At 47.1% G+C, this 25,954-nt stretch overlaps 1 protein-coding gene and 1 long non-coding RNA gene across 9 annotated transcripts; one reads left to right on the top strand and one right to left on the bottom strand.

Moving 5' to 3' along the window:
* Window positions 1-24,968, bottom strand: LOC118505952 (unconventional myosin IC). 8 transcript variants are annotated; one of them, XM_036042483.1, is made up of 10 exons: window positions 24,813-24,968; window positions 23,174-23,500; window positions 5,217-5,376; window positions 4,646-4,761; window positions 4,055-4,517; window positions 3,773-3,979; window positions 1,854-3,590; window positions 1,455-1,765; window positions 1,279-1,378; window positions 1-1,178 (listed from the first exon to the last, which is right to left on the bottom strand). In XM_036042483.1, exons 3-10 carry the CDS (start codon window positions 5,340-5,342, stop codon window positions 1,164-1,166), a joined length of 3,075 nt encoding a protein of 1,024 aa, XP_035898376.1. In that variant the 5' UTR covers window positions 5,343-5,376; window positions 23,174-23,500; window positions 24,813-24,968; the 3' UTR covers window positions 1-1,163. The 8 variants fall into 8 exon arrangements, with proteins under 8 accessions (XP_035898376.1, XP_035898378.1, XP_035898377.1 ...); XM_036042485.1 differs by having other exon boundaries at window positions 24,900-24,966; XM_036042484.1 differs by having other exon boundaries at window positions 24,767-24,966.
* LOC118505955 lies at window positions 11,069-12,407 on the top strand. Its single transcript, XR_004905472.1, has 2 exons — window positions 11,069-11,176; window positions 11,252-12,407. It is a non-coding gene; the product is annotated as an uncharacterized LOC118505955 (long non-coding RNA).
* Window positions 24,969-25,954: the final 986 nt, after the last annotated feature.

Below are 25,954 nucleotides of genomic sequence, written 5' to 3' on the forward strand. Positions count from 1 at the left end.
TAAAGTTGTAGTAGAATTAAAAGTATAATAATAAAACAAGGGAAGCAGGTGGAAACGCACCCAGCAGCGCGTACATTCCGGCCGCAGGTGTGAAAGTGTTTGCCAGTAGGGGTAAATATAAAATAAGAGAAACAACTAAACTCTGATGCTAACGCTGCTATAACACCACTTTTCCCCACTGCATCCCCCGAAACTCAAGTAACGTACCGTTTGTGTTTCGATCGATCATATCATCGGTTAACAATCGCCCAAATGCTACTATAGGTTATGTGTTTGCGTTGCGTTCTTCGACTGTTTCCACGACTTAAACTCGCCTAATCCTAATATGATAAGAATCACCACCACAGTGTTGCTGGCTTTTGCCTTTTCTTCTGTTGCTCTTGCGTATATGTGTGTGTTTGTGTGTAAAAATGTTCAAACATTACAATCGTTTTTGCGCCCTCCACAACAACAAATCCCTTTTCCTTCAACCTTAATGCTAATGGCACGTTTTCTATTTTACATGAACAGCAGCAGCAGCAGCAACGCCAGCAAAGACGCCTAAATGTATGCATGCTGTGCGCGCACGGGCCTTTATCTTCATCCCTGCATAACGTTCGTTTTCAAAATGTGTCACACATGCTTTCTCTACCCCTACACAACCTTTTCTTTTTTTTGTTGCTGGGAAAAACGCAAGGGCAACGACCGTGGAAGGATTTTTGGGCCAATTTTTTTACATTTTAAAACTCGGAACCCTTGCATTGCGAAATTCAAGTTTGCACACCTCTTCCAGGGAGGGTGCGTTAGAATTTTGATCCCGTTTTTTTCCTCTTTCGTCTCTGGCTGCTCTGCCCTGATAAACGACCCCTCTTTTTTTTAACGATTTTTGCTTTCTAGTCCAACAATCTTATCCTTTTCAACCCTATTTTGTTGTTGTTTGGCAGCAATGCGGACGCTTCTTTTTTGGGGGTGAAAACTGCAAAATAACCACATGGAACAGGGCCGGTGTTAGAATCGCACTTCCCGTATAAATTAGTTCTCCAGTTACAGTTGCCATCTGCGTTGGTGAGCGTAGTTGTTCCCATTCATCGTGTGTGTTCCGCGATTTTGCGCGTACGATATGCTTCCGTATCTAACTAACTTTAACCGGTGTCCCGCTGCACCCGCCAAATTCGGGCATCTGATTATTGGCCAGCAATCTACGAAAAAAAAAGAAGAAGGGTTGGGACATTTTCATTTTGAGCATCTATTCATTATTGACAGCGCGCATTAGCTCTTCTAGAGGGGAAAAATACTCACAACCAACAAATTGCCACTCTTTGCCCGTGTGATGCTGGGCTGCGGACCCGTCTGTATTTCGATGACGCCAGTCTTGCCTCTGACTAGGTTGTGGGACAGCCTGCCAAAAGAAAGAAAAAAAGAAGAACACCGTGATGAGCAAATAATCCACCGAAGAATAGCTCTCCTCTACGTACGATCCCGTATCAACGATGTTGACGATGCTGCGGTTCTTGGTAACGTCCAGTATCCAGATGCAACACTCGATGATGTCCGGAATGTCCAGTATAAGATCACCCTTGTCCTTCTTCAGCTCGAGCGGAATCCGGATCAGCATGATGCCGTCCCGCTCGTTCGTGATGCAGAAATCGATCTTGTCCAGCGGCAGCCGGTGCTTCTGCTTGTACGTTTTCCCATCGAGCAGATAGACTGCCTTGTTCGATAGCAGGAAGAAGCGCTCGCGAGGTTTATAACCGCGCCGATCGTACTTCACGACCGGTGTGGAGTACTGTAAAGGAAATGGAACAGGATTAAAAAGGTTCTTAAAAGGGAAACTCGCAGACCGGAAGACTATTGTGCTGGGTCTGTTCACCTACATGCAATTTTTCGCCATTCATTTGCGTGACGGTAAAGTTGGAGATTGCCGTGGCGTGCTGCTTCGCAATGCGATCATCCACAAACCACGGCCCAACGCTTTCCGGGTAGTTGCGCTTGTGGTTCTTGAACACCGCCTCCGACAGGACCTTCAGGTCCAGCTGGCGCTTCTTTTCCGCGTTCAGTCCCACCCGATAGCAGCGGGCCAGATGCAGCTTGTGCATTTTGCGCAACAGTATCGACGCCTCCTGGCAGTGCTTCGGTGCCGGAATCCAGGTATGGCTCATGAACGAGCTCGGCAGGCTCTTCGCTAGCTTCGTCAACCAGTGCCGCTTGGTGAGCTGAATGAACGAGCGATTACACTCGTTCGGTTCATCGTGCCGCGTAATGAAGCCCTTAATGAAGAACCGTATCTTAGCGGCAGCATCCCGGCGTCGTTTCAGCTCCTGAATAGCCAGATAGCGCCGAATGTACGTCTGACCCACGATAATCTTAGCGCGAATGGCGAGGTACGCACGACGCTGCCGGCGACCCTTCCACCGGGCCTGTATAATCGAGGCCAGATAGTGTTTCTTCGCCTGGAACGCATCCTCCGTATCGAACAGTGTCTTCGGGAAGCGAATGAAAATCTTCGTCTTGCCCATCCGGTAGTCATCCTTCTCATACCCAAGCTCGTTCGCCAGTATCTGCACACCGTCCTTCGCCTGACCATGGTAGTGTGGCCACGTTTCCCGGCTAAGGCACTTGTACCGCTGCAGGAACAGTTCGTACGTGCGCCGGTAAGCGAACCCGGCTCGCCTGACGCGCAGATTCTCCATCAGCCCCAGATACTTGACCTGATGCCGCACCAGCTCCACATCGAACTGGCCGTGCGTCTGCAGATCGTTCGGCTTGATGCACCGAATGTACGATGGTTCCTTGCACATCAGAATGTCCATCAAATTGTTGAGCGAGTTTTTAAACTGCGTCACTGCCGTCTCCGGCCGTCGCTTGCTGCCAATGTCCGACGTCGGGAAGCAGCTCTTAATAATCCCATTGCTACACTCGGCCATCGCTTCCTTCAAGTCGCGGAACAGCAAATCATTGTTCTTGTCCAGGAACCCGTGCACACTGTACGTCACGTCACCGGCATAGTGCACCAGCCGGAACTCGTCGCGACCCATCGTTTTCTGCACGGTCGTCGAGGCGCGGCTGTGGCAGATGTAGTGCGGATGCGACCCCAGATTGTCGTTCATCTTCGTGAGGAAGCTCAGATCGGTCGGATCACCCGGTCGCAGACACTCCTCGTCCATTAGTGCAATAATACCCTTGTGCTTCTCTTCGATCAGGTTGCAAATGACCTTGTTGTCGAAGTACTCGACCGGCACCCACTCGATGCCTTCGCGCAGATACTCTTCCTGCTCCTGCTTTAGCGTTAGCTCTATGAACAGCTGCTGGAGCTTCTCGTTGCAGAAGTTGATGCAGAACTGTTCGAAGCTGTTCTTCTTGAATATCTCAAACCCGTAGATGTCGAGGATGCCCATCACACTGTTCTTCTTCGCCAGATCCGCGGCATGCAGTGACGTGTTGATGCGTGACACCAGCCAGCTGAACAGACGATCGTACACAGCCTTTGCGAGTGCATCGCGGGCGTAGATGGCGAGATCGCGGTTCAGCGGGCTCGTCACTATTTCACCGCGGGCCTCGATCGTACGGTGCGTAAATGCGTTCGTTAGCTGCTCCTCGTTGCATCCCAGGAGCTACAAGAAGGAAGGAAAGTCTCATTAATAATGGTGATGCAAAGCCTTTTGAGGCACTATCTTTATGATCAGTACAGAAAAAGTGCTGACAACTTTAAAGAAGATCGGGGGTGCTCAGTGACATTCCGGACTTACAATGCTCAAGAGAACTTCATGTTAGGGAAATCGCGACATAATCTCACCTTTGCAATCGCCGTCACTGATTCCGGCTTGAGGATCTTTGCCTTGCCTTCCTCCTCCGTGAAGCCGACGTTGCCCATGTGCAGTATGGCCGCCACAATATCAAGAATCTGTCGCTGCTCCTGCTCTAGAATCTCGATCACCGTCATCGCTTTCTGTACCGTGCGGAAGTTGTCCGCGTCACGAATATTCGGCACATTACCATTAGCCTACGGCAAAAGGAACAAACAGATGCATTAATATCCTTCCCCAGTGCCCAACCGCTCCCAACCACACAACCTTACCCCATCGCTTAGATAGTAGAACGTATCCAGATTGCGTTTCAGATGCAGCTCCCGCAGCAGATTATCGTCTGCGCCGGCCAACAGTTGATAGAAAATGTGGAAGTTCCGTTCCCCACCGCTCTGATGTATGACGCGCGATTTCTCCAACAGATAGTTCAGGATGTTACCACCCTCAGGCACACCGGCAAAATCGAACTGCACGTCCATGTACTTGCCAAAGCGGGACGAGTTATCGTTACGGTTCGTTTTCGCATTGCCGAACGCTTCCAGCACCGGATTGCTCTGCAGCAGCTTATCCTTCACACCTTCGACATTGTGCGTGTGCCCGGTGGCGGCCGCTATGAACTGTAGCACCTTCTTCGATGCTTCCGTCTTTCCCGAACCACTTTCGCCCGAGATTAAAATACACTGGCCTCGGTTCTCTTCCGTCAGCGAGCGGTACGCGTTGTCGCTTAGCGCAAACCTGCCGATAGAGGATCGCTGGTGAGTTTATTTTTGCAACAGACTAACCCCTCGGGTGTAGTGCGGTGACGCCGTGCAGTCTACGCGCACACAGACCGAAGGATAAGGGTTAGGTTCGTTGACACTTACACATGCGGCGGGGCCTCGAAAAAGTGTCGCTTCCGGTACTCTTTGACGTCACTCTCGGTGTAGATCGGGAGCTCCTTGTACGGGTTTACCGATATCAGGACATGGCCAATATAGGTCTGCACGGAAAAGGGGGAAAATAAAAGAAAACAAACCACAGTAGAGCATTGCTTGACTTTGGGACGACGCTAACCCCTTTTGCTGTACATTGTAACGCGGTAATTCGATCGGATCATTCGGATTGGACCGATGTTAAACCGAGGTCGTCGTTCGTTTGCCAACTTCAAATCTGTCATACTTTCGTAAGCAGCACAGTAGCAGCTAAAGGATTAAAGTGTCATATTTCGATCGGGGGAAGCATTTTCGCTTGTCCCTCATTCCGCTGTCCGGTGACCGCATGAAGGCAAGCGAAATCCCTCCGGCAGGCGAAATCGACACCACTCGACACGAATCGTCTGTTGACGAGCCACCATGATTTATGATGGCGTCGAGCGTCTATCTTTGGGATTATCTTAAAACCCCCCGTGGGGGGAGAGGGAGAATATTTGTCAATAGGTCCAACGCCAATACTCACGTAGATAAGGTTCTCCTGAAACCGTTTCCGAAGGTTGTCGATGAACGCATCCTCACTTTGATAGTCCTCCAGTAGCACCTGATCCTGCAGGCCTACCCGATCGCGATCGTGTAGTCCTCGCTCCATCTCGGTTCCTTTCCACCGTCCGCAGCTTAGTGTTCTAGCGGAGGGAAAAATGAAAGTTTCGAAATAAAAAAAGGGGGGGTTAGTAATGAGAGCCACTCCTTCGGTGTTCGGTCATACAATCTATTAGCGGGGACAGCCAATCTCGATCTCGATTACCACCAATAAACGATGACCATCGACCAGTAATCAGACAAACCCGTATCGGGGTTCACAATACTGCCGATCTGGAAACGATTATGTCACCCGTTGGCGGCATATTAGGGACCTGTTGGACACCCCGTTATCGGTACGGTTAAAACAGAGCAGAGTGTCATTTGATCACGCGCAGTTCTTATCGGTTGGAAGGTGTTCAATGGGTACTTCAGATTGTTTGACGATTTGGTTTTTCGATAACGCAACGATGATGGTGGTTTGTGGAAAGAATGTCATCCTATTCAGGTCGTTTGGTGTTTGTTTGTCTCGTGTGTTCTGATAGTAGCAAACTGGCTGAAGAAACTCGTAGTAATGAGCCTGAGAAAGTGGAAAGAGTCTTACAGGTTCCCAACACCGGACAAATGAGCTCCATAATTCTAATGCACGATGGTACAATAAATAGTCTCTCTGGGCTGTCTGTAACCCTCTAATTGCACACTATTGCATGACTCTTGGGTGGATGGATAATCCATCCACTAACGCGCGTAGGGCAATAAATCTAACCCAAAACAATCCGGTGGCCATTTTTCCCGATGGTGCCTACCAGTCGCTACACGCTATCTTCATGCACACTATTTTGACAACAAAACGCTCTAAAAGCTCGCTTCACACGCAGGCAGGTCCCACAGGCGACGTATAAACCGACAATAAAACTCAGGTGCTATTGTTACCCCGGGGCGGTAATTACAATCGATGCGGAGAGTCATTTTTCATACTACAAACACAGCTCAACCCACAGACACTTTAACTATGCATAATGATGATCTTACACCATGGCTTTCCCTTTGATTGATCACTGTTGGGCTGTTAGCGACGTCGCTTAATTCGCTCTCGATAATACGTTTGTTAGGTTCACTGGCAACATCATTCTAATAACGATCACAGCATAATAAACTAAGCTTCATACAGTTTCTATAGCGAACAATCAACGCAGCATCCACCAGGATCCGCTGCCAATGCGTGTTTGGACCGAATGTCAGTGAGACATGAGTCGAACAATGAGTGCCTGTTTGGGTGAAGAAGATAACTCAAACAAGAAGTGCACGGCTCATCCTTCTCGCTTAGTGCTATCATAATAGTGTGCTATTTGCGTCCAAGTGCGCCATCTTGCACGTGGTGTGTGCAGAAAGGGTTCCTCGACGCTTGTTTACAATCGCAAAATCGTACCGGAATGTTGAGATTTCATTACCACAGAAGAGTCACAATTAACGTACACATGCTAATTGGTGAGTTATATGAGTAGCTTTGGTGGAGATACTACTCGTTACAGAGCTTTGAAATTGTAAAAAAATCATTTTTCGTTTAAAACATTTATCTGGATTTACATCGAAGAGGTCTCTCGTTTACATGCACTGCGCAGCCGGAGGTGTTAATCTGATTGATCACACCCACACCAACCAAAGCAGTCTGATAACGGTCGCCTTGTTTCCCATAATTTCCCATAATTATTCCGCTTCCTTTTGTGTAGCAAAACCCAGCCAAGATGCATCGGAGGGTGCGTGTCTGAGATCTGCTCCCTCCAGGCGTGTAATGCACTCCGGTCAGGTGTGTTCGACAAACGAGGCGCATCTAATCGTTTTCCGGAGCGGATTGGAGCTATTGAATCTTTTCTCACCCGCTCTCGCTCTCTTCCTCTCTTTGTCTAGAGCTTGGTAGATGAAGCAAAACAACAACATTATAACGATTCCCACAAACGACCAAGCGATCGCGATCGCTGCTGATGCACTCCGCCAAAAGGTTTCCCTTTTGCGGGCATTGAAAAGCAGCCAACTGTCCCTTTCGAACCCTTTCGTGCTTGGGTGTGTTGGGCGATAAAAGTTACACCTCTAAGTAAACTCAAGAGTGAGAGTGACCTTGGAAGAAACTCGTGGAGTTGTGGTGGCCTTCGCGTGAAGATTTTCGAAAGGGAAGTCTTCCGATCAGAGTTTCGCAACTCATTGATTTTAAAGCCGCCTATGACATCATAGCCAGGGTAAACATATAAGACACAATGAGCTCTTTTGGAATCCCGGACAAGCTTACCAGGCTTGTAAGAATGACAATGGCCAACATCACATGTTAGGTGAAGGGGGATGGAAAACTCTCAGGGCCCTTTGCTACCATCAAGGGCCTGCGCCAGGGAGATGGGCTTACCTGTCTCCTTTTCAATCTGGCGCTAGAGAGAGAGAGCCATCCGCAACTCGGAGGTGTAAACTTCGAAGACCATCTTCTACAAGTCAATCCAGATCCTGGCATACGCTGCTGACATAGACATCATTGGTTTGAGGCTCTCCTATGTAGCAGAAGCTTATCAAAGGATCAAAATAGTGGACCTAAATCTCGGGTTGGGGATCAATGAGACAAAAACCTGAATGATGGTGACACCACCAGCCGCCCAGCTAACAAACACTGATTTGCGTATTGGTGATGTAGAGGTAGATTTCCCAGTACTCACATACGCCTCTGAGACATGGACTCTGTCCAAAACTGACGAGGGCCTCTTAGCCGCGTTCGAGAGGAAGATGCTCAGAAGGATTTTTGGCCCCGTGTGTGTGGCAGGAAAATGGAGGAGCAACAATGACGAGCTCGCAAGGCTGGTCATGTCATGAGAATGACACCGAACTTCCCAGCCCGTAAAGTCCTTTTAGGCCGTCCACACGGACAGAGGCTCATGGCGTGGTAGGCCCAAACTAAGATGAAGTGATGGCGTTGATGCGTCCGCCAGACCGGTCGGGATAACGGATTGCCAGACGCAAATGCTGGCTGGACCGTGAGCGATAATGAGGATTGTTGCAGTAGCCCAAGACCGCGAAGCGGTTGAAGCGCCGGATAAGTAAGTAAGAATTAGATCACTTCCTTCCCGTGTGATACTTGGCACATCCTCACACACACGTCCCGATAAGATGCAACGTGATACGATTGGTCACGTTAACACGTTGTCTGTTTTGTTTCACTCATCATTCCATTTAAGGTCCGTTCAAGCCGCCTTCAAACAAAATCGATTGCACGCACGTTACTCATCTACAGCCAGTTCCGTGATTGGAGCACTCGATACAACCGCGTTTGCGATCGTAAATTATTGTTTTACGATGATGGCAAACGGTTCACCCCGTGGGCAGGAAAAGTGTTATTGGACGACGTGTTGGAGCAGTTCAGTTGGTGGTCTGGACTTGCGACGACGACGACGACGACGCGGAGGACACCGCGGTCTACAATAAACAAGACAATTTTATGGGCGAGTCGTCGGAGGCAATCCGCTTTTGAACTAAGTCATTCACCAGAACGAAAATATCCTTGAAAGGGTTTCGATTGTGTGCCTCGCTTCTACAATGGCTGCACATTACAATTCCACCGCTTCAAATAAAGCTGAAAAAGAGAGGGCCAGTTTCAGGCCGCCAACGATAAGGAACTTAAATAGGTCTTTATGAGTTTACGGTCGGTTGCCAGCTGTATGCATAATTGCTTGCAGGCGTCGTTCGAAAAGCTGCGAGCTTGTCACTAAATAACTCGATCTTTAATTTAGAATCAATTTCTCTACTTCATACTTCATTCTTTTTGCCCTAATCGGGTTGTTTAACATCTTCAATCTATCCACTAGAAAAACAGATAAGACACCGAAAACCCTTTCCTGAAGTGTGTCTCATGCGGCTCGGTCGCCTGTTAAACACACATTCACAACCGAACCGATGACGCGCTGCTGCTATCGCCAGCGAGCCTTGTGCAACCGAGCGCGTTACAAAATTGGTGCTAAATATCAATCACCAGGATTAGAAACCGAACGCGATACGCGTTACCTCTGATCAAGCACTCAAGAGCTCTTTTGCCGCCCGTAAGAAGCATCCCCATCCCAAACGGTCGCGATCCATGCCCGCTGCTACACTTGAGCACGAAACGGTTTGATAATTATCAGGGCGATAAAAGGGTGTTGCCGATACTGCAATCGAGCATTGTTCGTGCGGGTTGTGTGCGAATTTTCCACCATCATCATTTTGTGTGGTTCATTAAGTAAATCGCGAGTACCTTGCCAGCGGTGCATAGCGTTGTGTTTGCCCTTTTGTGACGCATGATGAAACTGATATGATAATGAATAAAGAAAGAAACAAAAGACCACCCAAAATGCATCATCCAGCACGATCGGAAGGCGTTTTTTAATCGCTGGCCACAGCACACACACACTCATGAGAGATCCCAACCTTTCCGGGCGGTTCTTAACGCGTTTCGGGAGAACTCAAGGTGTGTCCTGGAAGAAATTTATGATGTCAGTTATGTCAGGGTAAAGATAGATGGGTCACGGTTTAAAAAGCGGTTATTATATTTACACTGTACTCTCCCACACACGTAGTCACCTTTAATAAAAGTGACTCATCCAGCCCCGGGGAAGGGGGTTCAGTGGGATGACCAGCCACGAGCCGAATTTGCATATCACTCATACGGCCCCAACCGGTTAGCTTCTTTATTGCACCACTAAACCCCAATGTCCCAATACGGGAATCGATTCGCTGTTAGTCATCAGTTTTTGCGATGTTGCGATATATCAAAGCAAATCCTTTAGAAGGACTGCAGGTGAGTGAGGTGAGTCCTTCGACTGACTGACACAAATGTGATGCGTCATCAGGCTTGGAGTGGTTTGATTTGATTTAAACTCGTAACCGGCTCCGGTTTACAGCCGTTTAAAGGAAACTGCAAACACATTTCCTGCACTGGTGTCTGATTACGAAACGGCGTGCGTTCGAGTCCCATTATCCGACGGAATGGAATGTTATCTTGCCAATAATATTTGCATGCCAGCCGTATCCGTGGTATTTGCAGATTTTGCACTCTTGGAAGTTGCACTTGGTAGTGTCACTTGGCGGAACTCACTATTGCTTAAACTCACCTTGACCACTAACCTCAAGAAGAGTTCTTCTGAGGGTAAGGGATTGTTAGTAGCAAGAATTTCTTAGGGCCTTCCCTGATGCAGCTGAAGCACACCACTATGCACACATCCGTACGCTAACTACCACTCCGATCCCAGCACCGCGCAGAATGACAAGCCGAACCGACGATTGCTGCAGTCAGTTATCGATTGATTCGACTATCTCGGTCCACGGAAATGGGTTCTTCCCCACCAGGGGCAGAGACAATCTTATCAGTGTCGCGTACTTTATCGAGTGTAACAACCGGCCACTTTGGTTATCGCCGTAACTGTGGAACGGGGCCGCGCGCGCGGCGCATTCGATAATGTCCACAAACTTGCTGGTGGAGAAGTGCTTACAGACACACTTCGCACGTTCTCCCTTGCTCAAGTGTCGTGGTTCTTGAGAACTCTCCACGTCAACGATACCCGGTGCAACGATACTCGAATGCAATTTCTCGCCCAAAGTACTTAATCTTATTGGGAAACTCGTTTTTTAGTCGAGGAAAACTTCCGCCATATTGTTTTCGTTTTGTGTTTATTTGTCAACATAACGATGTTCGTGGCATTGGACGTCATAAAGCAGCTATCAGGGGGGGTTGGTATCAGTGTGGAACTGTTTACCACTCCCCCTTAACACCCAAGCCACCCCGCCCCCCCCAAAAAGCACCCCCTGCCAGGGAAGTTATCTTATTGTTGCCCACCTGCCATTACACCACCGAACCATAAAAGCGTTCGCCACAAGGGACAGACGGAACTATTTCGTACGGTATGTTGTGTACCTTAGGAAATTGTCATAAACACATTCCCTTCTCTCCCTCTCTCTCTCTCTCTCTTCCACCAGCTCAAGGTTTCACCAACATGTCGGAGAATCCGTTCGGGAACCAATGCAAACATTTTATCGATCACCAGCTGCTGTTTGGGTGGTAGGTCTCAGCAACCGCCGGTTTCGTTTCAATTTACACTAGACAGCCAAAACCTCAGCTAGGAAAATGCCAAATATGCCGACTATTTCGTGTGTGTGTGTGTGTCTTGTTTGTTCCGCTGTCTCTACACGAACAGCGATTCAAGTGCAACTCAGACAACATGGTGTTGAAAAAAAAGTAGCCGGCAAAAGAATGAACCGTAATTAAACGGTGCGCGGAAATAAAAACCCCAAAAGCGCTGCGTGTGCACGCGTGGTATATGGGGCTAAATTGAGTTCCCCCCCCCCCCTCGCTTCGCATTTCCCACGCGGTAGGTGGAAAACAGGAAAAAGGAAATAAACAAATGCCGTCCGTATCGATCCAGTTCGGTGGAAGGTAGCGAAAATTAAAATTCATCCCGTACAGCGCTCCGCAGCGATCGTGTCCACATGCGTGTTTTTGTGGAGCACTCAATGAGTGCTCCAAGGGGGGGGGAAGGGGGGGGGGAAACGGGAGTGAGTGCCTACCAAACGGCGAACACATTGCCGCGAATTTTATTTATTTTGAATTTTCTTTTAATAGTACAACATTTATCGGCTTTGCAGCAGAAGATGCTGAGCTGCTGATCAAGCTGCTGGTTTGGTAGATTTAATGGTAAGGGGAGTTGCGATCGGTTTACGATTGATTTATTTTGCTTTGTTTTTTTAATCAAGAAATGTTTACATGCTGACACAAAACGTTGAAAGTTTGAATGAATAAAAATGGAGAACAAAAAAAAGAAGCGGATCCCGGTTATTTGCTTACATTTTAGCAACGACGATCATAAACGTTTACGCCTGTCAAATATGGTCTGCAGGAGCAGACAAAAAGCAGTCATTTTATGACCGGCCTGCCCGAGCAACGCCCTGGATCGTCTAGAAGAAAATATTTTATTTTTATCAATAACGAAACGTCGATCAAACGATCAACCTCAACAGGAAGCGCGAGAAAATGGGACGTGTCGATATTTTTGTAAACACAGCGTGACACAGCCCGACAGCCGGCATTGATTGGTGGCCAAAAAGGGCCGACTTTGAGCTCACCAAAAAAAAAAAACCAAACCAGCCAAGGAAAGATGTACTTGATCTCACCTCTAGAAAAAAAAATCGGTCTATACACTAATTACCAAACAAACCGTGGTTTCGGGGTTTCTGTTTTTTCTATGTGAGTTTTCCGGGTCAGGAAATGTTGATGTTTTAATTAATGAAAACGGTGTGGAAAACGTTGACACAATCGTCTGCTTAATTCCACCTTCGGTTGCTCAAAAACAATGCACTCAATATGTTATCGCCCTAGTCAACGACCCGTCAGCGTTTCCCCCACAAAAGGGCCCCACACGCAAGCCGGGGGATTGTTTTTTTTAATGAGCTGCCGAAATATCTAACCATTAACCTATAAAATGAAGCTCACAGAGAGCTGACCAGGAAGACCAGGTCTCTCGTGAAAATGAGTCAAAGTCCGGTCCGGTATTTAACCTTAATGAAAGCGAGCACCAGATGCTCCTAATGACCGCTGTTGATGAGCCAGAACAGGGGAGCTTGTACTGTGGTGAAGTTCTGATTTAATACAAGGGTTCCCTAGAGAAGTTCCCTACCCGAATTATACAAAGTTTGACAGTTGCTTTGAGGGTCTCTCAACTCAACTGTCAGCATTCCCGTCCCGCAGGGGCACGATGATAGACGAAATGAGTTATGAGTCGTCCAATTTCCGGTTTCACCGTGCGAGTGCTCTGGAGACATGGACACCACTCGTTGCACATCCCACAGCACAGCATTACGGTCAAAAAGAAACGAAACAGCAACAATCGGTAAAGGTTTTCGAAGAGATGCGCTTTCTAAAAATACTTCTTCCAACAACTGCACGGCGACTGTGTGTGTGACGATCGCGATGGGAACGAAACACCGCGTGCGTTGGAGGCGTTTTAGCTAGAAGTTGTTACTTTGCGTAAACCTCTCACAGCGGCAGTCCACGCGTTGTGTTTGCTGCTGCCGTTACGGTTTGTGTCGGTCCATTTGCGGACAGCTCTAAAATTATTTCCCAACCGAGAAATTGTTCGGTGGTGGTTGACCGACGCATGGGGAAGAGCTCTCGCAGACGGGAAGATCTTCCGTCCGAGACCCGAGCGTTGTAGCAATATTATTTTACGGGATCAAACCCGTCGTTCTGTCGTTCTGTTTGCCTTCAACTCCGATCGATCGAGGACGGCGCTGAAGGTAACAACTCTCGTACGGCAATAAAATGGCGGCAGTGCTGGACATCTCCAGGCTGTCAAAAATAGAAACTGCAGAAAGATCGGTCGGCGAGACATTACCGTGCGGGACCTTCGCATCTCACGGACACGGGCCGGTTCGTTGTACGGTCGTTAAGTGCGGTGAAGTATACGCTGCTCCCCAGCGGGACCGACTAATTGCAGGGGATGCGATAAATCAGCGCACGTTTCAAGAACGAACCCAATCGAGATCGGACAGGTCAGTCCACGCCGCGGTGCTCAAGTGTCGAAGAGCATTCTCTGGTCCTGTGTGCCCCGTCAAGCAAACAGACCAACAGGCTAATATCGGGATGAAATTGAGATGGTTTTGTGTCTTGACAGACTCCAGTCCTACGGCATGCCAACGAATGATAAATGCAAACTTTATTGCCCAAAGGAAAAGTTGCTTGAGGTAGGGTACGGTTGCAGCCAAGCGTAGCTACGTTCGATCAGAGAGAGAGAGAGAGAGAAGCGAGGATTAATCGAACTGGACAGGTGTTAATTTAAAGGTATTTAAACAGCCATACACTTAAGACCCGCATTTCACAGCTGTCACAGTTGATTACGATCGCGTGATGCTCAACAGAATGATCATCTCTCTTTATTGATCATTTGCGCGTAACACATCTCACGCACGGTTGCTAATATTCTTAAACGCCTCAGCTCTAATTGCGAACAGTTGTCACGCTACGTAGGATTCGCTTCGCTCCTAACCAACAAAAAAAACCCCGTCATTAGTTAGCAAAACCAACGCAACCATCAAACGATTACTTTTTACCCTTTACTTAACCCAACAAAGCGATCGCTGGAACAAAACGTGCCCGGGACAGAGCATGACGGGATATGCTTGCCTAACCAAAAAAAAAAAGCGATTTAGTTCTTCGCGCTGAAGCATCGTTGCGATGGCTTGCTAGCAAAACAATGTTGCCATCGCATTAAAGACGACAAACCGAACAAAAAAAAAAACAGTTCAGCTGAGCAGTGTGTGCTGCCCAGGCCTGACGTAATTCTGGGCGCAGCAGCAACACCAACGTGGACATTAGGACAGTAGATCAAAGTCGCGCAAGTCTGGCCTAATTTAGTTTTGCAACGGACATTAACCATGGACCTGGTAATGGCTTCCCCCCTCTTTTCCAAGAAGCGCTACGTAATACGGGAAGGTAAGCTCACCAATTCCAAGCTACTGCGAAATAATGTGCAACCAATTATTCTGAGTTGCAATATAAATTTCACGTCTAAATACGGGCTTGGGTGGAACACGGCACGACCTTACAAGGGGCTAGTAGTGCGTTACCCGACTTTAAGCACCTCTGCCCATCGCATGCTCTCTGGTTGAGATGTGCCGCGTTTATACTTACCAGTTAGCCGGATTAGATCATAATCCACTCCGAAGATCACCCACGATCGGTCATAATATGGCTTAAATTGGCATGCAAAATGGCAAGCTTACTCTCCCATCGGTCTTACACCGTTAAGGCCGCTTGGTAGTTAACATTTGCATATAATGGATTAAACATTCCCTTGCCCGATGCCTTTACCATCCCGTGAGTACTGGCGGTAAATTATACAGGTTAACGACGTAAGTGCGGTTCGTTTGACAGAAAAAGCACACAGGAAGTAATATCGGAGAGATGAATTACAATCTGCTCTGGGTTTCTGTAAGCTGGAAGCAGAACCAAGATCACGTGCAGCGATAGCCGTTTCTTCACAGATCGTACATCATAGCCGCACGGATCGAGTCGGCGCGGGTTGGAACAACCGTAGGCTCTAGATTCTTGACTGAAGCTCCCGTTCCGGAACAGGCCCACCACTAAATGGGTCCTTCTCGACCACTTTTGTGCAACATTTCCGTCTGTGGGATCACCTTTCTTTCCGGCCAGTGAACAAAGCTAGGGTGTCGTCTTGCTTCACGCTACACGAATGTGTTTCGGGCGGGAAGCAGTTCAAGTTCACGGCACACTAAATGGAGCCTCGAGGGGCTTTATGGGGATCCATGCAAGTTGGTAATCTGATGCGCCGAAAGGTGGAGCCACCGAAATTGCTGCTTGCTCAGCAATAACGTGTGCCGCCTCGGGGCGATTTGTTTCCAATTTTCCGAATGGTTCACAAGGTTTTGTGCTACTCGAGTTACATCGTAGAGCACGGTTGGAGGTGCTGCGTGCAGTACAGAGGCAAAAGCTCTAGTCGCGACTCTAGTTTTATGAAGTGTCTCGTTCGTGCTCCGCTCAAGGCATTGGGCTATCGCAATGTTTTGGAGGTGAGTTATGACGTGCTGCACGGAGCATGCATCCAGTGATCATGAAGGAACTGATCTTGTCGTGCTTTTTGTTCGGTGTGTACCAGACACAGGTAATCGCGGCACGTTCCGTCCTGTCTAGCGCGCGTGGAGTAATGACAATGTTTTCATGTTTATCTGATTTTTGTTTGGCTTAGTTTTTCCGAGCATGAACGGGAATGGTTTTGTCAGACGGCGTGAACTACACTGTGTCACCGTGTGACCTAGTAGATTTATCAGCATTCGTACAACCGTCATGAATATGTCATGAATCTGAACCAGAGCGCTTGCTACAGCGGATGACTTTCAGTTGCTTGGTCAATTTCTCCTGCCACCGGAGTTTGTCCGGAGATACGTTTCTAGACGAACGTTTGTTAGTTATAGCTAGTTAATATGTTGAACTAATACGGTCACCAGATGAGGCGAATGACTCATGAGCTCATCGGTAAACAGCGACATCAGCTGTCATGTTTCGAAAAACTTGTCACCAGATGAGGGTGGATTGATTGCTGCTAGCTTCAGCATATGCAACAGATAGCACAGACAGCGATCAGCAGCGGCAAACTGGTTTTGGGGATTAACGAGCCTTCCGCAGGGTATGATGTATCGAACGTCATCCGTTCCGTGACTCATGTTGTTTGTAGCCATTAAGATTACTCTTCTCCTACCGCCTGAGTTGTCGCCCAGAAGTTAAACACACAGAATGAATCATTTCGATGCTCACCGAGCAGCAGCGATGTGGGATCGTATGGCGTTGCGTACCACGTTTCGGACATTCAAGCGATCTTTTCCCTTTTACAGTCGGTCCACAATGTATTTGGGTCAACGGATCATCGATACCGTACCGAGACGCACGATCCATTGCAGTTGTCCAAACAATGATGCAGGAACGATTGTTTTGAATGCAGTGCGATGATTTATTGTACACAGGAGAGCTGCTGAGACGAGCAGCGATCTGGCTGGGAATAGACTTGGGGGCAGCTTTGGGCAGGCGCGAGTTGTGAATGTAAATAAGATTGCGGTACCCTTGTCTATCCCGAACGTTCCTTCAGAAGCACAGATCAGACCAGCTTCGATGGTGGGCACACGCGCGATCGTCTGTACCACAACACCCGGAGCATAATTTCGGTGTGGACCTGATGAAAGTTGGTCGATCGATCGCATCATTGTTGTGCTGGGTGAGTGTTTATTGTTTTGTTTGTTGCTCAATCGATACGCAACATAAGAAGCGTGTGCGTGTGTGTTTTCGTGCTTTAGTTAATGATTCGAGGACCTATTTAGGTAGTAGCTAATAGCCGAGGATCTTCGATCAATCAATCAAACACTCAACGAGCGATCGCCGTCCACAGTCGACACGAGCTAACCGAAGTTGCGGAAGATATTGATGGGCAATTAGTTACGCTTATTATTCGCATCCAGCAAGAAGGCTTGACAGGTCCGGGAAGGAATCGTGTCATTGCAAAAATATAAAAACCGTCTGTATCGCCTCTCGGCCTCAAGAATGAGGTCATGCCGAGCGGACATGCTGCTCGGTAAGTTATTCCACGTTCCTGGTGATCGCTGGGCGATATAGGTTACGGTTATAAACGCATCACCACCACCAAGCAATACGTACGTTGTTTGTTTACCAAACATCTGGCGAAACGCTAACATGAGTCGATGACAAGTCGCGCAGAGAACGTCCGGAACCCTAACCTTTGTCTGACTCGCACCAGAAAGGGAGCATCCTGTATTCTATCACTTTGCTGGTTGAAGGGGGAAATCTTCGACGGTTGAGAAAGTCCTCGCCAAAGTGAAAGCCCTGCGGAGACGACGTGACGCGCTGCATACATTTCTGTTTTGGACCATCGAATTTTCTGCACAAACTGGAACGGTCGGCACTTTTCGTTTTTCATCGCATTGTTCCGTACGCCAGGTTTTCTTCACCCGGCGTGGCCTTTTGGCCACAGATCGGATCGGACCATGACGACGATGCGTGTGCAACCTGGCGCGAAACGGCGCGTACCGTCTGTCATCTCAAAGTTGACGTTGACGCGGAATTTTAAGTGCCTGGATGAAATCGGGGTGAAAGTGACCGCGTCGGACTGGTAGAGCAGACGAGCGAGAAACCGATCGGCGGGTCACGTCGGCGATTTTAAATTCAACATCGTCAATTCGACAATGTTTTCAAGTGCACTCGGCGGCCGGGAGGCAGAATAACTGGAGCAGTGGACGACAGTGGTAGAGATTTAGCAAACAGAAAGTTTGCGAAATACACTTTCGAGGACACTTCTCCGGACGGTAAGCTTGACTATTTGAGCAAGCTGTTGATACAAAGCAAAGTGAGTTCGTTTCGATCTTCAATATTTGCAATGAGCCATTAAAAACGATTTGGTTTGGTTTGTGATTGAGATGGAAAAGCGGCCTTTCTCGCTTCACTCTTGAAAGGTTACAGGGAATTCGCTCCACAATTACCGAATTCGCTCGATGAACAACTACTGATTGCCTGGCCGAAGGTTAAAAACCGTTCAGTAATAAACATCTCCCATTATGAAACCGTTACGCAATGTGCGAAATTGACCAGGACCAGTCCAAGCGTAAGGCGCACCCCTTTTGGTGTGCAAATTCTTCCCTGTAGCGGTTGCTGTAACCTTCAACTCTGAAACCCAAGCGGCAGCAGCAAGGAAAGCAAATTAATCTTTCTTTCGCTGACCGTTCCGAGTCTCCGCCGCTGCTCGTCGTAAACTCGCCGTAAAGGTTCTTGGCGCCAGCGGTAGGAAATAAATGGTGCTCGGTGTCACGATTGGCAAATCGCGCTTCCGCCTTGGGTCTCGCGAGCTAGCTTAACGGAGGAAGATTCAAGGTCGGGACGAGCGAGAGAGAGCGAGACGGTGTGCGAACTGACCGCGAAGCTATAAAAGAAGGGGCCACGAATAGGGGAAGGAGTCTGGAGGGTTGCCATCGGCCGTACAGGCGACTGTAGACGCGTGCATACGACGGATGAAAACAAGAAACCCATAAACTGATTAGAGAGTGTTCCAATGAACCCTTGAATGTGTGTTGAAGAAATCAGAACAGATCTCAGGCACTTTGAGGTTTTACAAATCTTATCCGAAGGTCTTCAATATACTGGGGATCTTGAGTAAATCAGAGTTGTCCATATTAATTGAGAGAGCCTTCAAAAATTCCTGAGCATTTAAAAATCTTACCCATTTTGATTGCATACTTCCAGGAGCTCTGAACCCAAATAAGTATTAATTTGGGTAACAAGGAGTCTGTTGGCTCCTTAGGTTTACCGTAAGGGTTAACGGTCCAGCACACCAAAAACCGTCAAACCCCATAAAAAATGGCGAAACGAATTTGCAAGCTTCATCTTGCAAGGGCATCGTGCCAAATGTGCCATACAGCGAGGCACACCGAGAGTGAGGAATCAGAGTTGTGTGGTGAAGTAATAAAACTGTGGTAATGATGAGGCAAAGGTCGACTCACGGGACAAGAAGTGCTGGAGTTGTAGTGGATGACTCATGAACGCGGCCTACAAGAGAAAATGATGAAATTCTGCAAGCTAAAATGCTGAACTCCATTCAGTTAAATACACATCCGTGAAAGATTGGTTAGACCTTCACAATTCAGTCGAAGGTTTCGTGGTGGAGAGTGTATGTACTGAGCGGCCCATCAGAAAGTATAAGATTGAAGATCTCCAAGGAGATGCTTCATTTTTCGTGTGGATGCAAAGGCACACACACACACACACACACACACAACGATCACGTTGTTCTTGATCGTTCGGCAATTTATTGCTTTCCAAAATCACGCGAAGCCTTGGCTTTGGACAAAAATAGGCTCTAATACCCGGGGTGATCGTTCTCTCTGCATGCACTCACTCCACGCACCAACGCAGCATGTGGGCTTTGGTGTCGAATTTGATTAAATGCACAACATTTGATGCAATTATAATCGCGTGTGCTTTCGATTTTTATAGCCATCTCCGCAGGATTACTTTCCCAACCTAACCAGCACGAGAGTTGGCGTCACAACAACAACAGAAGAAGCGATTCAGGTTCAATTTTTCAACCAGCTCCGTAGCACGTTCCTTTCGTCCAGCTCGGTGTTTATAGTTCGAAAAGGCTGTTGTCAGCATAGATAAAAGACACTATAATGCACTTCAGGTTCGGCCTGCCGAGAGTCCAATAACTACTAGCCCAGCCCAACATACAGCAGGAAACTGGCTCTTCACACCACGAGCCAGTGGGACCACTGAACCAACCATATTGCCTCGGTGACTTCAAAAAAACTCCCTTTTTGATGAATTTATGCTTTTAGGGCAGGTTTTTGTTTACCCGTCCGACTCGCCCGCTCAGTGAAAAAAAAAGGTAGGTCATTTTTCTCAGGCACGAATTTGGGCCACGGTGGACGATCACGAAATGCTTTCAATTGGACGGGTTTAATCGCCGGTAGGGTGACCGAATTAGCTTTCCGTTGCTCCTAACCCTTCCTTCCATCGGAGATTTATTCCGAAACAAAATTGCGTAAGATTGGTGGTAGAAAGTGGGAAGAAGTACTGCCAGAAACGATCGATCGTCACACCTCCGGGTGTCCTATTTGCTCTTCTGTGAAGCCCTACCCAAACTGCTACCGATCTCGAAACGATCAGTCGGCTGGCCTTAAAATGCTCTAAATTCCTCGATCAGCCCATCGTGAGCAGCTCGTGCGTAAGAAAGAGCTTCAATTAAATTTGGAATTTAATCGAATGCACGCGTGAGATTCGATCTTTACCGCAGTACGCCTTGGGCTGAGAAGTGGTAGATCGTGTTGATGATAAATGAAGTAGAAAAGCTTCCCAGCAGTACACTCCAGGTGCTGTGTGTGTGAATTCGATTAAGCACGATCTTCGGGGATTTTTTGGGAAGAAAATAGATCACCATTAAGATAGTGTACTAAGAGCCACCATTAACGGATGAGTATTGCGCGATTAACGACAAAGGGAGTTCATTAAATTATGGGATTGATTTGAGATTATTTTCCCCTTTAAATAGTCTCATTTTCTACTTCACAAACCTAAGATATTACGTAAACGATTCTGTCCAGTTCCAAGCCACAAAACAATTAGCCACAAACCCGGTAGCACTCCACAGCTCCACAACTACAACTTCCATCGAGCGACATCTGCATCAGGTTAGCCCATCTGGCGTTGACCGACATGGACCGGGTCTCGGTACATAATGGTACAGACAACCGGCGATGATCATCTGCTGCGAAACCCTGCGCAATCAACTTTCCGTTCCAGCGTGCTCACCGGAGCCACTGGCAAGAATCGTACCTAGCTGACCACCCGGCAGGTTTGGCACAGCTTCGCACCGCGCATCTTTTGGCCAAAAGACGCACAATTACACACCCTGCTCTACTTACACGCTACACACAGTTTGCAAATTTCCTTACCATTACGGCGGAGGGGGAAATACGGACCCTTCGGTGCCTTCATCGCGAAGGTTCGCAAAATTTCCCCGACGGACTTCCAACGGGCCCCAGGGTGGTGTGATCGGCGGCGGGGAGGGGTATAAAACACGTTTCTATAGGTGCACTTCTCTGTAGGCACTTCTCCGGGGATATTGTTACGTGCTCTTCGTGTAACTTCCTTGGCAAAACAGGTTTCGCTGGATATATCTTCGCCCGTCCCGTTTGTTTTTTTGCAGCTACTTCTCCTCTCAACCGGCCCGAAACTGCCGTTCGAGAGCATAATGCGATCGAGCGTACCTGGCACCCGGGAGGGCGCGTGTGCTTGGATCTGCAGATTTCGCACGGGCACCACTGGAAGGCACCCGGGGAGTAGCCAGCAGGTGTGCACGTGGTGGTAAGGATGTTTTGAAGTTTTGCTGGTCATCCGATCTCAGGGTGGGTACACTCACTTAAGCCGAGTGCTCACTACAATTAGTGGTAAGAGCACAAGGCTCGAGACTCTTGTGGGAGACAGTTTCCGATTTTGTTCTGTGCTTGAGAGTTCGATATCTGAGGTCTAGCTTTTAGGTTCAAGCCATTAGGCTTGCTTGATGCTCAATATCTGAGGTCTGAAAGTACCTAACAAAAATTGGCAACCTTCTAAGCACATGCTTTATACAAATCTCTTTCTGGCACCGATTTCCTCTAGCTTTTTTTTATAGCACCTTTCCCATCATCTTCTTGTGGCGCCTTGTTGTGAGGCTCGGCACAAAACCCGGTAGCTGCCGTCTGCGCCTGCAATTACTTCGAATGCGAGTTCTTAGCCTCTTCCTTCACGCGTCTGAGGCGGGCGAATGTGGCCGCCACAATGCCGGTGAGCATTATCACAGGTCGATCGAAAGGAAAATACCAGCAACCGGGTGACCAGCAACACCCCGAGGAGAGGAGCCAGGGAAAAACGGTACTCCACCACACCAGATACAACCCCAAATATGAAGTAACACCAGCTGCAGCTGTGTGCGTGTACGAAAAGTTTGGTCGGTTGTGTTTATGGCCGCAAAGATACCGGGAATAAAAAGGGAAATCCACACACAATCGCAAGCAGGGAAAAGCATAGAAGCGCATCTTGTGTGTTTCTTTGCGCCATTTACTTGCTTCATTCAACCCCTTTTCCGGGGAGGATTTTTTTTTCGGTGGCTTCGGTTCGGTTCGCGCATTCTTCGGTTTGTGCAAAAAGGTTAAACCTGGATATCTTTCATCTGATATGATGGTTGTGTTTCTTGGCTCGTAGTTCGGTGGGTTTGTTTTTTCTTCTTCCCCGGCGAAGCGTCATGAAGAATCCGCCGTTTTTGGTTCATTTACCGGGAAGAGTTGAAAACTACAGTTTGAGGAGCAGCAACACTGATAGATGGGTATTGCACACGGTCCGCAACGAAGTTTCCGAAGGCCGAAAGCTCGGCAAGGGGAAATGACCGATTGCACGAGCAGAAGCATGGGTATGGAAAAACGGTTTTCCGTTCGCTTTACTGGGTAGAAAGAAAACGGTACGGAGCTTCGATTGCTTGGCGTGGAATTTTTGAAGGTATGCCTACCGTAGCTATTTGGGATGTGTGTGTTTTTTTGTGGTGGGAATGAGATTTTCGCAGGTGGCGAAGAATTACGGTCCACAATGTTGAGAAATGCATTAGGGAGCTTTTTGGTGGGAATATGGCGAGAAATTAGATTTATTCTTTGAGTGCAAACCAACATTTCAATTCGATAAGAGACTTGGGAAGCACTAGCAAAAATTATAGCATAGTTGCTATAAAAAAGGGATACTAAAAGATTAGACTAGCACTTAGAGAGTTAGTACTTGAAGTTACTCTTAGAACGTCATCTACTTACCGTTGTTCTTTGACGATGAGCAATAACCACCACGATCTTCGCTTCCGCTACACATCCAAGCAACCGTGTATGTGTGTTTGCGTCAGTTATATACAACAATAGGCCACACCAGTGAAAAAAAAATGCACTTCCTAGCTTGATTGCCGGATAGAACAGCTTCCTAGCCGACGATTGTAGAACAGGTTTTGCCACCCGAAAACGGAACCAAAACACACACGCACTAAACACAAATTTTCACGCCTTCCACACACACATTCGCCACTAGCCGCCGCACTTCCCAATCGCAATCAAAAGCACCGTGTACGTATGTGTGTGCTCGAACGCTTCCTGTCGAAAATGAAAAAAATACCCATGAAAAGCCGGGAATAGGTTTTCCTTCTTCACTATCATTTTCTTCGCGCCGGCCTGCTCTTCACACACCACACCATATCGAAGCCATATCGTTCGTTTGCCCAAAAAAAAAAAAAAATAATCCACCCCGGTAAAGCTCATTTCCCGTTTTTGTGATGGGCAAGGTACGCGTCACTAGAACCACGCGCGTAATTAACACGCAAATTGAGCAGAAAAAACGTATGTGTGGGTGTGTGTGGTTGTATTGGGAATTTGTGAGTGGATTATGTCCACACGTCTTGTAAGGGTAGGGTCAGAAGTTAAAACGATCAGAAGAATTTGGCCTTTCCTACTGGATAATTTGACACGCTGGTGACCGTTGCTTGAACCGAATGATCTACAGGTTAAAATCCTCTTCTTAAGCCCCAGCTGTGTGGGGACGTTATGGTGGCCTAGTGGTAGCAACTTCAGATGCTTACATGGCGGAACCGAGTTCAAATCGAATCTCACCCGGAATAATCTCTTCTAAGCTTTTGCAAGGTAAATCAAATGGAAAAAAGTAAAAATTGGCAGGCCAAGCAAGCAATAGAAGAACAAAATAATATTGATTTCGAAAAGAAAAAGCGAAATTAAAAGCCCTTGCTTTTTGATTAAGTAGATGTCCCTCGATCGCGCATCGATCACAGTGGGAAACTACCATCGAAATTGAAATAATAAATGTAATGTGCTTGGACTTCATATTTTACAAATGAAAGGCTCCATCACGATAGACTGACGATAGATAGACTAGGCATGAGCGGAATGTGCAAGATGTGCAAAAGGTTTACAATTAAAACCTTTTTATATTTGAATGACACCGTACAAGACAATGCTTTAACGAAAGAAAACAAAACCAGCAAACCGGTCAAATTTCGACTTCAATCTTCCATCCACACACGAGTAAGCCACAATCACACGAACAAGCCCCACCACGGCTGGTTGTGTTTTGGTTTTTCCACAGTTTTCTTTATAGCCATATATTGAGCTTATCATGCCAACCACCACTCACACACTCGTGTCCGATCAGGGGGAGGGAAATAGCTTCACGAAAACACGCACAGTTAATCTCTTCCTCCTGTTGGTGGAGTATTGGACAAGCTACACTTTTTATTGGCAAATACTATTGTTTTCATTTACAGCTAGACGTCACCACACACGAGGAAAGTAAAACCGGCTAATAGAAAGGGAACATGGAGCACTAAAACTCACGTACACAATTCTTACTTATTTTATAATATTTTGTAATTCACAGGACAGCTACAACACACACCTTAAATGCGAATGCAAGGACACTTTGGGGGGGTATACATTAAACAACGGCAATAACAAAACCCATCATCATTATCTTCACACGCACTTCGAAGGCACACGTTTGTTTCGGGAAGCCCTTGCGAGCGGATACTGTTTCGTTCACCGCTGGCTGTAAACTACTGAGCGGGAGAATATGATCGCGTCTCGGTTGGAGTTCGCATGAAGGTGTGGACGGATTGGATGCGTGTGCCGGCTAAATTCGGTGGGGCTGAACGCTCTCTTACGGGAGCGTGAGAGAGGGTCCTCGGTTTTTCTTTTTAAAAATTCGAATCATTACTTAATAATTAATTTATTTTTAGATTATTTTTAATACATTTATTTCAGTAAAAAGATTGTAATTCAAATTGGAAATATCTACACAATCATAACATTTAGAGTTTGAAAAAAGTTTGATTATTTCTTGTGTTTCGTAGTAAGTGAAACTTTTAGCAACTTTATTAACCTTGCTGATATAATAAAACATTCATCTTTATTCATAATTCAAATATTGTTTTGCATTGGCACAATAATTCCGTAAATTTTGGCAGAATTTTTTTATAAAATACCCATAGTGAAGGTCGACTTTCCAAGAGAAACGACCCTACTACATTCGCTCTCACGAAAAAGGAATCGCGTTGCCATGCCTACCGCGGTGATCATCGCTCATTCTACCTCGCTCACAGATCAGAGATGCAGTGCGAGTGTTTTTTTGGGTGGAATTTTCCTCCCCAAAAGAGAAAACAACATGAATGCATAATGTAAAATGTGCGAGAGTGATTCTGGAGCGTTCGTTCGATCGGACAAAGTTAATCTTTGAAGAACGTGAAAATAGAAGCAAACACGAAAAGGTAATTAATTGTATTTAATTATTAGTTTTAACAAAAAGTTTGTTTGAATACCTTTAAAATTAAACTTTACGGAAATAAAATTAAATTTGAGAAAAGAAACAACAATTGTTCAGCCGGGATTCACTTTCTTTCAGTACATTTATCATTTTCTCATTGTAACACAGGCCGAGCCAGTAAATAAATGCATTTTCGTGTATTTCTGCGTTTGAAAAGCGTGTTGAATTGAAAATGACGCTTTTCTGTTGCTTCATTATCATTTACAAGCGCAATTTTA

The sequence above is a fragment of the Anopheles stephensi genome, chromosome 2 (assembly GCF_013141755.1).
Source record: "Anopheles stephensi strain Indian chromosome 2, UCI_ANSTEP_V1.0, whole genome shotgun sequence".
Taxonomy (NCBI): domain Eukaryota; kingdom Metazoa; phylum Arthropoda; class Insecta; order Diptera; family Culicidae; genus Anopheles; species Anopheles stephensi.